Source organism: Hemiscyllium ocellatum, chromosome 12 (genome assembly GCF_020745735.1).
Source record: "Hemiscyllium ocellatum isolate sHemOce1 chromosome 12, sHemOce1.pat.X.cur, whole genome shotgun sequence".
NCBI classification, from domain to species: Eukaryota; Metazoa; Chordata; class Chondrichthyes; order Orectolobiformes; family Hemiscylliidae; genus Hemiscyllium; species Hemiscyllium ocellatum.
In genome coordinates, this window is record NC_083412.1 from 62,894,109 (window position 1) to 62,906,598 (window position 12,490).

General features: G+C 37.3%; 1 protein-coding gene across 1 annotated transcript in view; it reads left to right on the top strand.

Moving 5' to 3' along the window:
* The window catches only part of stxbp5l (syntaxin binding protein 5L), a 512,076-nt gene that overhangs the window by 327,519 nt on the left and 172,067 nt on the right, over positions 1-12,490 (top strand). The window contains exons 15-16 of the mRNA XM_060832791.1: positions 4,991-5,208; positions 11,000-11,175. Coding sequence (XP_060688774.1) covers positions 4,991-5,208; positions 11,000-11,175 — 394 coding nt within the window. The remainder of the gene's footprint in view (positions 1-4,990; positions 5,209-10,999; positions 11,176-12,490) is intronic.

Consider the following 12,490-nt stretch of genomic DNA (forward strand, 5'->3'; position numbering starts at 1 on the left):
CAAGTGTGGGAACTGGCAACAACTGTGCTGGTTTTATTACTACCTGTTGCTTATCTACCATTTGCCATGTATGACATGTACAGCAAAAGTTAACCACATCCTTGTGCATTCCAGGCCAATAAAAATGTTTTTGTACCTTAGCCTGAGTTTTTCATACCCCTAGATGATCTCCTACAGGTCATTCTACCCATGACACCACCTACCTGTATGCTACTGGCAACACAATCTGGTGCATTTCAGCACTTCTCCTCTGCACTAACCTGCTGTGGTCTCCATTTATGTCTTAAGATTCTTTCTTTCAGGTAATAACCCTTCGGAATATTCTCTGCCTCCTTTTCAGAGTACGCATCTACGTATATACTTTTTATTGTCTTGTCTTGCTGATGCAAGTCCCTTAACCTTTCAGGACTGAACACTTCTGTCTGACCCTCCGCCTGTAAAGGTTTTTCCTGAACTGTTATGTCAAACAAGGTGTCCACTAACTGAACCTCAACTCCTTCATCTTTCTCTTTACTTTTTGTTTCATGCTGTGGCTTATGATAGTGAGATCTGGTTACTACACAGTCTGGGAAAATACCAGGATATTTCTGTTTTAACTCATCAATTTCTTGGTCTTCCTTGGGCTTTTCTACTACAAGGGTGTCACTCCCACCTCGGATCCTGCCAAATCATTCCCAAGAACAAACTGAATTCCTGGAACTGACATTCTGTCAATCACTGCCACCGTTACTTCCCCAGTGCTGAGTTGGCAGTGCAACCTGAGAATGCTAAATTTCTGTCCAGCTATCCCACAAATTATCACACTCTCGGGTAACAGATCAGAAAGCGTGCATATTTGCTCATCTCTCACTATCAGCAACTAGTTAGATCCTTGTCTCTCAAAATTATATCTTATTGTCCTTCTCCCCTGTTCTTTCTGAGTAAACTTTACCCACAAGGGTGTACGCTTTATAGAGATCAGGTACTGACTCCATACCCAGCCCCTACCTAAGCTTTGCACTCTCACGCAACTCCTCGGCTCTTTTTGGGGGTCTCCTATACTACCTTCACAAATGCCAATGACTTAGCTTCTTTTAAACAGCTTTTCCCACAATCCTTTTCTTTAACAACCAGCACTGTGACTTTATGTGTCCCACTTTCTGGCAGTGAAAACACCTTTTCCCAGTGCCCTTCTGAAATCACCAGCACTGTAATTGTTCTGTGTCCCACTCCATTACAGTCAAAACACCTGAGTCTTTTAACCTCCTTTCCCACCCTCTTGGGCTTCTTCAACCTGTGTTAAACTCTTACCAATGTTCTCTATTTTTTTCATAGTATAAGATCTCCTCTACTCCCAATATCTATCCCTCACAGGACAAATTTCTGGCAGTAAGCTTGTCTTATGCATCAACATATATTCATCTGCTAGTTCTGCTGCCCTTCTCATTTCCTGAACTTTCTGTTCCTCCATGTGAATTCTTACCATCTCTGGAAGTGAGTTTTTAAACTCTACTAACAGAATAAGCTTTCTTTGAGCCGCAAAGATCTTATCTATTTTTAAATCAAGCACCCATCTATCAAAATGACTATTTTTAATTCTTTCAAACTCAACATAGGTCTGACCTGGTTTCTTCTTTGTATTTCTGAACTGCTGTCCATATGCTTCTGGTACCAATTCATTAGCACTTAAAATAGCCTGTTTAGCCTCTTCATAATCTCTTGACCCCTCATCTGGCAACACAGCAAATACCTCACTAGCTCTGCCTACCAGTTTAGTCTAAACTAACATTACCCATAAATCCTCGAACCACTCCATCTGCCTCATCAATTTTTCCAATGAAGTAAAGAAGGCTTCAGGTTTTGATATGTTTGTACATATCACTACCTTCTCCTTAAATTTCCATCCTGTTAACTTGACTTTGCTGACTAAGTTGCAACTTCTCAAGTTCAAATTCTCTCTCTTTTAGTCGCTCCCTTTCTTCTCTTTTTCTTTATCTCTCCCTTTCTTCTCTCCCTGTTTCTTCTCTCTCCCTTTTTTCCTCTCTCTCTATCCTCTCTCTCTTTCTCTCTCCCTATCTCTCTTTGTTTATCTTCTAACTCCATTCTCCTCAGTTGTAATTTAAGTTTTTCTCCCTATACTACACTTGTCTATTTCTCTGACACACCTAGGTGTTTGAGTATCTCCCTGACAACTTCAGCTCTACTTTTGTCTTTGGTTAAACCCAAATTTAATTTCCTTACTAATTCTAAAAGTATGGCCTTTTTCTTTCCTTCTAAACTTTCTTGGCAAACTTGAGAATCATCTTCAAATCCCAGAACCTCTTCAGCAATTTTTAGAATAATTTCTTTTAATTCTAATTTAATCAACCACAAGTCATGAAAATAAACCAAATTGTTTCACCTACGCTTTATTTAAAGATGTAGGATACTATCCTGCAAGTGTTTAAATCTGCTGGGATTTTTTGTACCCCAAATCTATTCAAATCTGTCTAAACCAGTTCAAATCCTGGACGAAAGCACTCAAATTGTTATGACACAGGGTAAACTCATTCTGCTAATTTAAACCAGCAACACGGAAAAGATTTATCCCCATGCGGTAATCTGTGAAAATTTGAGAGGCCAAGAACTATCCCAAAGATCATTGTTTAAAGTAAAAATTAACAACTTTATTTTGTTTTAAGGTCTAATAGAGAATAATTAACTAACAATTATTTACAACTCATTTCTCTAACCTATCTTTTACTTTCCCTTCTATAGTACAGGTCTGATAAAATGCCTGATTAAGATTTATCAAAAAATTCAAAAATCAAAACCTGCCAGCTGTCAAATCTTCTCTTTGTATCTTCCTCAGTCTTTTTTTTCTTCTTAGGGTTTCTGTTTCATTGATAGAAAAATGTACCTTTAAGAGAGCTATTCTGCATGTGTTGGTGGCTTAGCAGTTCTCCTCAAACTGTTCACTTTTTCCCAGTCTTATACCCCAAAGCATCAGATTGTTTCATTGTTTTTTTTAAACTGATTGGCCGAATTTGAATTTGTGTCTGTCTCATGGCAACTCAGGTACTTCTAGCTGCTGGACCAAGTGTTACGTTGAAATTCTCCAGCACTCTGTGTGCTTGCTAAGTCCTACAACTCTCTTAAAAGTATAGTACACCTCTATACCTTCACAACAACTGCTATAGGCCTTCAGGCCCTCCCATGCCTACCTGTGTGACAACACATTCAAGAACAGCTTCTTCCCTACCATTATTAGACTGATGAAAGGACTATCTAACTTAAAGTAGCGTTGATCTTTCTAATGTTGATTTTTGCTTTGTGCACCTTCTGTGCAGTTGTAACCTGTGTGCCTCACTCTGTCTAAGTTGCCTATGATCCATATGTCCTTGTTTGCTATGATCCACCTGGACTGCTCGCAAAGCAAATCTTTTCATGGACTTAGGTACATGTGACTACAATAAATCAAATCAAATCAAACTAAAGGCTGCATTGCATGGAGGTGTTCACCCCAAATGATCGGTCTCCACAATTCTGGAGTAATGTTTCACAAATTGTATGCAGTATACCCTTAATGGACAAGCTTAAAACATTATTGTACTATGTTACCTAAAGGTATAACAGTTCCAAACTCTATCTTACCTGGGGTCAGTTGAAGTATGACACACTGATGGAAGCCTGCTGCTGTTTGTAATCAAATAGCTTGGTATTAGAATTAAAATCTGGCTCAATGAAAATTAGAGCAGATCAAAAGACCAAGGTTTGAAATTTTATCCCTGAAACAAGATGTTAGTGTTTTTGCCTGTCCCTGAGCAATAATTAAAAGCAAGTTGACTGAACCTTATCAAATGAAAATTTAATTCAATGATCTGAATAATGTATTGAGTACTCCAGGCAGGAAAGGTATCAGCAAGTGTGTCATGTTAACATTTAAACTGATATTATGCCAGGGATGGTAGTCAGGGGAAAAGTATACTTATAATAGTGATACACTAATGATGCACAAAGCTAGTGAGGAGAAGAGCACTAACAATGATTGTACAATGAAGTCGAGTGACGACAACCAAGTTGTCAACCAAGAGCAATCAAACACATTTATCTCTCCAGACTAATCTACAATCCCTAGATCAAATGTAAAAACTATTTTACCTGTTTGTGTAATTATTGAACGTAACACTGTGTATATCTGTTTAAGATTTCATTTTTATTTGGAAAAATGGAAATGTTGTCTTCCAACTTACAGCAAGTATACAGTATGCCTTTAAGGGACGTGCTCACAATATCATTGCTATATTATAGCATATGACCAAAGGTTTTAAATGTCTCTGATTCCACTTTAACTGGGGCCACTTGAAGCATGATTTGCTGATGGAAAAGTGCTGCTGCTCATGACCAAATAACCTAGTATTTACCCAGTCAATAAAGTGCCTGTGACCGTAGTATGCATGCATATCAAGAACTGTGGTAAACTTCTGTTATGACATCATCCATGTCTAGTTCTTATGTTACAGGAGCTAACATGAATATTCCCTATTCAGGTACAAATATCCTGGTGGAGACAAAAGCCCATACCACAGCACCTTTGGTATTTTTTAAATCACTATTTATTAATAATTTTTAAAACTGACTGAAAGTTACTTACTTTGTATTGCAGCTGAATGTTTCTCCAATGCTAGTGGAAGGTCTATGACTGCTCCTTTAGATTTCAGAACCTGCTACTGTCCTTGATTAGATAAGAAACAATGCCAATTAAGAGCTCATCTGGGTAAAAATCTTAGCTTAATAAGTTTTGTACCATGGGTGGGTTTTTGATTTGAAAATACTCCCACCTCCCATTTTCTACTTCTATGAGGAAAATCTGGTTCAGTGATATAAAACCTTAATAGAAGGTTGAGAAGAAAGTACTTTTTTTTAACCAATGAGTATTAAATACAATTTGTCTTTGACTTTTTAATTGTTTGTTTCACTATTGCTGCTGTTTTTATAACTAATTTGATTATTTTTGTCTGTGTTTTGTTAGTTACTCTTCAAGTATTATACAAGCTGAAAACCTCCAAAGTATTTGAAAAGCAGAAAGTGAAAGATGCAAAGCAGATTGCAGAGATTGTAGAAGAGGATCCATATGCTATACAAATGATCAGTTGGTGTCCAGAGAGCAGAATGTTCTGTGTCGCAGGCATTTCAGCACATGTGATTGTTTACCGATTCAGCAAACATGAAATTACTGTTGAGTTAGTGGTGAGTCTCTAAGTTACAGACGTATTATTCATCCTTCTGTTTTGTTGACAGACTAAAATACTACTTTCATAAGATACTATTTTAGTTTTCCTGTAATTTTTATGCATTTGCAAATTTAAATTAAAAATGCATTAATGGACAGATGTAAATTATAGCTGATAATTACTAAATACAAATTATTTGAAGTCATATATATCATTATATTCAATTAGTCCAACAGTGAATTTTATTTAATTAGGTGACATTTGATGAATGGGGAGATAGATAACAGTATCTATTGTTACATTTTTTCTATTTTCTAGACAGCTGAAAATGGCTTAATTTTTATGATGGTAAAAACAATGACTGCAGATGCTGGAAACCAGATTCTGGATTAGTGGTGCTGGAATAGCACAGCAGTTCAGGCAGCATCCACTGCACTTTTAATATTTATGATGTATATTGACCTCAGTTATACTTTTAATACTATGCATTGTAGATATTTTATACAAATCAGAAGGCAACAATGAGATAGTGTAGAAGTATCAGAAAGACTAAAGGATATAAGTCATTATGGGGAGGCAGAGAGATATTTTCTCCTTCCTGCTTTTCAGAGACCTTGGTCACTCTATAATATCATGTCCATTCTTCTAACACTCCATTTCCAACTCTTCTTATCCTGACTTCTTTCCCTGCAAACATAGGCGATGCAACATTTTATCTGTGCCTGCACCTCTATCCATGGATCTTTAACTCAGTTGACTAGATGATTAAAGTGTAGTGCAGAATAAAGCTAAGACTGAAGCTAACAGAACGGGTGCAATCCCTGTCTCAGCTGTGAAAGTGCATGGATGGCTGTTTCCTCACTTTACACTTGTGGAATGGCTATCCTCATGCTATTGCTATAATCCCAGCTGATGTTATTGATGGACAAGTCAGATCCATGACAGGAACCTGGCTTGATAGATTTTTTTTTAAATTTGGTTTTGTTTTAACATAGTAATCTCTCATTGGAACATAAGCTAGCAATTCTGCAGACTTTGATTTTACAATAAAAAAGTTTACAACAAAAGAAATGAAACTAACCATTTTTGTATCAATTCAAACAATTTTAAATACACAATAGAAGTACAATCCCATTAATCCCAAAATATTGTTTTATAAATTGAAAAGAAAATATATAGCTTTGTGTAGTACTCAAAATACCACTCACACAATATGCAAAGCACCACTCGTACAATACTCTCAACTTGCACTGCCTCTGACACCTCTATAAATTTTAATCACCTGTGACTTCGCTGTTTAAACTGGAACTGTAATAGCTTCTTCTGAGGACAATCTTAAATTGCCTGAGTTTTAAATGACCTCTTTACAGCTCTATCCCAATCCTTCTGGCCTGAGCCTAATACCAATTCCTCACTCAAAGGTAACCTATTTCCCAATACATCCTTCTGTTCTCAGAAGAACTTTTCTACATAGCCATCCTATTTCAAGAGCTTCACATGATTGCCCCACTCAATGTCAAAAGTGAAACTAAATCTCTCTCTCAACTATGAATGTTTCCCTTCATCCTTCAAAAAAGAACCAAGTTTAAGAACTTATCCACAAATCTTGAGGCTCCATTCCTAATCTTGTTGGGTTGCAGACAATCTAAATAAACGTAAGTCTGATGCAAAAAACCCATTAAAGTCAGGCTTCAAAATCTGTTTTAAAAAGAAATTATCAGAGCTACATAAATATTTACAAGTTATTTGTTAACTTCAGAAACACAGAAAACTCACCAGTTACTAACTCAAAAAACAGAAACTCAATCTCACTAATAACATTAAACATTATATGTAAATCATACAGTTTACATTACATTATACATAAATAATAATCTCTCCCCAATGAAAAGAGATGCCTATGGCCTGTGTGAACCAGGCTCTCTATATTATATTACACCACTACCTTGGGCCTTAAAACACGCCTTATATGACAGTCAGCAATTCAGTGCTTCTACTCAAGTTCACCATTTTATCTGCTGGCATGTGATCACTAATAAACTGAGAAGATCATTTACAGATTAGGTGACTTCCTTGAAATTTCTCTTCTGACTGTAGGTATGACCTCAATCTGCCAGTTGCTTGCTACTTTAACTTCAATGTGGGGGTGCTGGTGTTGGACTGGGGTGGACAAAGTTAAAAATTTACACAACACCAGGTTACATTCAACAAGTGTTGGTGTGTGAATTTTTATTTTAACTTCACCCTCTAATCTGTTCTGATTACTCTGACCTTTATTTTCACAATTTGCACCTTACCTTGGGATGTTATTTCTGCCTTAAACAGTCTACATGAACACATGCTGTTATCAGTATTTCTTACATTTTTAATGAAGCTGAACAAGTTTCTGGACAGTATCTTTTGTTCAGACAGTGCTTGTTTCTTTCGCAATGCTCTGATCTTAGCACTGACCTTGGTTACTACAAATCTTAGCTACACTCTCCATTTCCTGCACAGCAGTGAGAACATGCAATATGGAGTACATTTATCAGTATACAGTGTCTACCGGATAGGGAGATAGGTTGAAACTTAGTTCCAAAATCTTTTGTCTGAATACATCAGTGACTGAACAATGCCAACTTTTTTTTTTACTTGTTATGACAAATGAATGTGCCATTTTTTGTTTGTATTTTGTTTTTTGTTCCATATCTACTTCACTTTCAAGTTCTTTTCTTATTTTGCAAGATTTTCTGTGCACAAATGTCATGTGTTTTTTACTCCTCTATTGTCAATATTTGCTTTTGGCTTTCTGTGTCTCTTATTGATGAACTTTTGTTTTTTTCACCACTTTTTATTAAATATGTTGAGGTATTTTATTACATTAACTTTCTCTGTTCTAATATTTTCCATCATCTTGAAACACTAACTCTGTTTCTCGCTGCACAGATGTTGCTTGACCAGCTGAGTATTTCCAGTATTTTCTATTCTTATTACCAGTTCCTGTTGCCTTTCACCATAATTCCTTTTGTCCTTTATTATCTCCCACACTCACCCAATTACATATGTTCCCTTTTGTTCTTCACTCTATCTCTCCTTTTTCAGTGTCTATACTTGCTTAAAATCTGTTATCATTATCTTTTTCCAGTTTTGATAACCGGATTAGTTGATTATAAACCAACAACATTAACTCTGTCTCTCCTGCACAGCTGAGTATTTCCCTGAATTTTCAGTATTTTATTAAATTAACTTCTTGTTAACTAGTTACGTATTGCCTGCAGAAGCCCTATTTGCCATTATATTGCCTGGCAACAACTGTGGAAATTGACATTTCTGAGAGAGCGGAGAGTGAGGTCCAAAAGTATTTTGTGTTGCTAGAGCACCCACAGTTACCATGCATTTAAAAATTAGACCATAAGACCATAAGACATAGCAGCAGAAATTAGGCCATTCAGCCCATCAAGTCTGTTTCACCATTCAATCATGGCTAATAAGGTTTTCAACCCCATTTTCCCACTTTCTCCCCATAACTTTTGATCTTCTTTCTCCCCGTGACTTTTGATCCTCTTGGCAATCAAGAACTTGTCCAACTCTGTTTTAAATATACACAATGACCTGGCCTCCACAGCCTGGAGACAATGAATTCCATAGATTCACCACACTTTGGCTAAAGAAGTTTCTCCTTATCTCTGTTCCAAAGAATCTTCCCAATGTCCACTCTGTCCCAGCCATTCAGTATTCCGTAAGTTTCAATCAGATCTCATCCTTATAAACTCCATCGAATATAATCCCAGAGTCCTGAAACGTTCCTCATATGTTAAGCCTTTCATTCCTGTGATGGTGAACCTTCTGAGACTCACTGCAGGGCCAATACATCCTTCCTGAAGTATGGGGCCCAAAATTGCTCACAATACTCCAAATTTGTTGTCTGACCAGAGCCTTATAAAGCCTCAGAAGTATATCCCTGCTTTTATATTCTAGTCCTCTCAAGATGAATGACAACATTGTATTTGCCCTCCCAACTACTGACTCAGCCTGCAACTTACTTTAAGAGAAACTTTGACCAGGACCTTTGCACTTCAGTTTTCTGAATTTTCTCCCCATTTAGAAAATAGTCCATGCCTCTCTTCTTCCTACAAAAGTGCATGACCTCATACTTTTCCACATTGTATTTCATCTGCCACTTCATTGCCCACTCTCCTAACCTGTCTAAATCTTTCTACGACATCCCTGTCTCCTCCATACTACCTGCCTCTTTACCTATCTTTGTATCATCTGCAAACTTAGCCAGAATGCCCTCATGACATTCCTTCAAATCATTAATATTTAAATTGGTCCCAACCAGTGGAACACCACTGGTCACGGGTTTTCATCCTGAGAAAGACCCTTTTATCCCCACTCTCTGTCTTCTGCCAGACAGCTAATCTTCTATTCATGCTACTATCTTACCTGTAACACTATGGGTGCCTCTCTTACTCAGCAACCTCCTGTACGGTACTTTATCAAAGACCTTCTGAAAATCTAGATAGATAACATCCATAGGTTATCATTACTGCCTCAAAGAATTCTATTAGATTTGTCAGGCATTACATCCTCTTGATGAAACCACGCTGACTTTATCCTATTTAACCATGCACACCCAAGTATTCAGAAATTTCATCCTTCACAATGGATTCCAAAATCTTACCAATGACAAAGGTCAGGCTAATCAATCTATAATTTCCTGTCTTTTGCCTTACTCCCTTCTTAAACAGAGGAGCTATATTAGGGGTTTTCCAGTCCTCTGGGACCCTCCCTGACTCTAATGATACCTGAAAGATCACTACTAAAGCCTCCAATATCTCTTCAGCTATCTCCTTCAGAACTCTAGGGTGTAGCCCATCTGGTCCAGGTGATTTATTCACTTTCAGACCTTTCGATTTTTCTAACACCTTCTCCTTGTTGGTGGCCACTGTACTCCTCTCTGCCCCCTGACTGTCTTGAATTTTTTGAATATTAGTCGTGTCTTCCAATGTGAAGACTGACGCAATGTACTTATTCAGTTCCTGTGCCATTTCTTTGTTTCCCATTCCCAGTATCATTTTCCAGTGGCCTGTTGTTCACTTGAGCCTCTCTTTTGCCCTTTATATATTTAAAGAAGTTCTTGTAACCTTTCTTAGTATTACTGGCTAGCCAGCCCTCACATTTAATCTTCTCCCTCCTTATTTCTTTCTTTGTTGTCCTCTGTTGGTCTTTGTAAGCTTCCCAATCACCTGGCCTCCCACTGCCCTTTGCCACATTATATGCTTTCTCTTTTGCTTTTATGCTGTCCCTGACTATGCTGAACCATGGTTTCCTCATCCTCCCTTTAGTATGCATTCAATTTTGCATGTAAAAACGATTCATTTATTTTGAAGAGTGATAGAAAATGTGTAGTGTTAGAAATTCCAAACTGGCTATTTTTGGCTGTGCAGGGATACAGAATGAGGTGAAGTTCACATTTCAGCAGATGTTGGTCCTCAGATCTCATTATAATGAGACTAGTGTAACATGACTCCTCCCATCAAAATCTAGAGAAAGATCAGACTTCTGCTCGTCTTGCCAACTCAGCCATGGTATTGTGCAGACTTGGCAGCTGGAGGCAGACAGTTTCTCGCACTTGTCCCTTGTTTACTCACACTGTGGTGTTTATAAGGAGGCCTGAGAACAAACCTCCTGCCAGTTCTCTCATCCATGTTTAACTGAAAATTACTGAAGGGAAAACTGCAGCTTAAGTATACTTGTTAAAAAAAGTTTAATTGATAAAGCAAGAAATTGGGCTTAATATTTTACTGAAATCTTTGTGTTTTTAGGCTCTGGAACTACGATTACAGTATGATGTTGAAGATATTGTTACCCCTGAACCTGAGTCTGTACAGCCAATCACTGATACTTCTTCACAACTTTCCTTTTCAAAGACTTCTGCATTATCTGGTAGTGCAAATGCATTAACATCAGAAGGATTAAAGGACAACATCCCATGTCTCAAGTAAGAGTGTGAGATTAATTTCCCCACTGATATATCTGTATTCAAGTGGCAAGGAAGTTTTGAAAAAACAAAAATGTTCTGTGCAGTGAATCAACAGGAGTTCATAATCATGTTGCAGAAAGAAAGGCTCCCTAAAGCCTTCTGCTTTCTACTGCATCACTACCTTTATGAAAAATATATTTTTACTCATGTGTAGAATCAAAATTGGAACATTGCAAACCTGGTTGAAAATATTCAATGCATGTTGGTACTTGAAATTATTTCAAAAGTTGCATATATTTATTTCATCTTTGGTGCACTGAATATTTTGTATGTTTTTTTTCAAAATGCCCAATTTTTTATAGTCTACAAAAGAATTTCTTTAATTTGTCAAGGCCAAATATTATGAATTATATGAAATTTGCAGTATTTTCTATTTAAAGTATCACCTTCCTACGTTGTATTTAAATATTCCTCAAGAATTCAAAAACATAATAAATGTTAATACTTTGCATCACCTAAGTCAATCAAATCCAAGCAGGAAGCCACGTTTGTCGAGAAAAAGAGGCAATGACATGATATTAATGTCACCACCTTTCAAGAATTACAGAAGTTTTATTTTTGGAGTGTGATCATTCGGGTTCCCTTATGGTCCAGTAAGATACAAGACAATGTATTTCCCCTTTAAATGTAAATTTTAGTAAGATCCAAGCTTTAACACCAATTGCAGTGGGAGCAGGGACACCCAACTGCAAAATGCCCAAGTACAATGAGTGATATTAGTATTGGATTTATTTATGATGCACCACAAAGTTAATTACGTCTGTATACCCTGGAGGAAGAGGGGCAAATGTCTACGCCAGTCAGTGGAACAATTTTTTTCTGTATTATGCCTGTGTATGGTGATGGATAGATCAAGACTGTTCTGCTGCAATTACAGTTGTCTTTTCTCATCATTGGTTCTTGAGTTAATGTTTCTTCTAGGTACGGAAGTGAGCCATTTGTCCCAGTGGGTCTGCCTCCACCATTCAGTGGAATCATGGCTGAGCTGGTGGATCCTTGTCTCTGCTTTTACCCACAACACAACCCCCTTGCTGATTAGGGATCAACTTCTTCAGCCTTGAATATACTTAATGGTCCAGCCATAAAAGCTCTTAGCTGTGGGAAATGCTACAGATTGACTACATTATGAGAGGAAATTCTTTCTCTTTTGTTTCTTGACTGGGTGACTCCTTTATTCTGAGATTATGCCCATCGTTCCTCAGGGTAGCATCCTAGGCCCAACCATCTTCAGCTGCTTAATCAATGACCTTCGCTCCATCATAGGGTCAGAAGT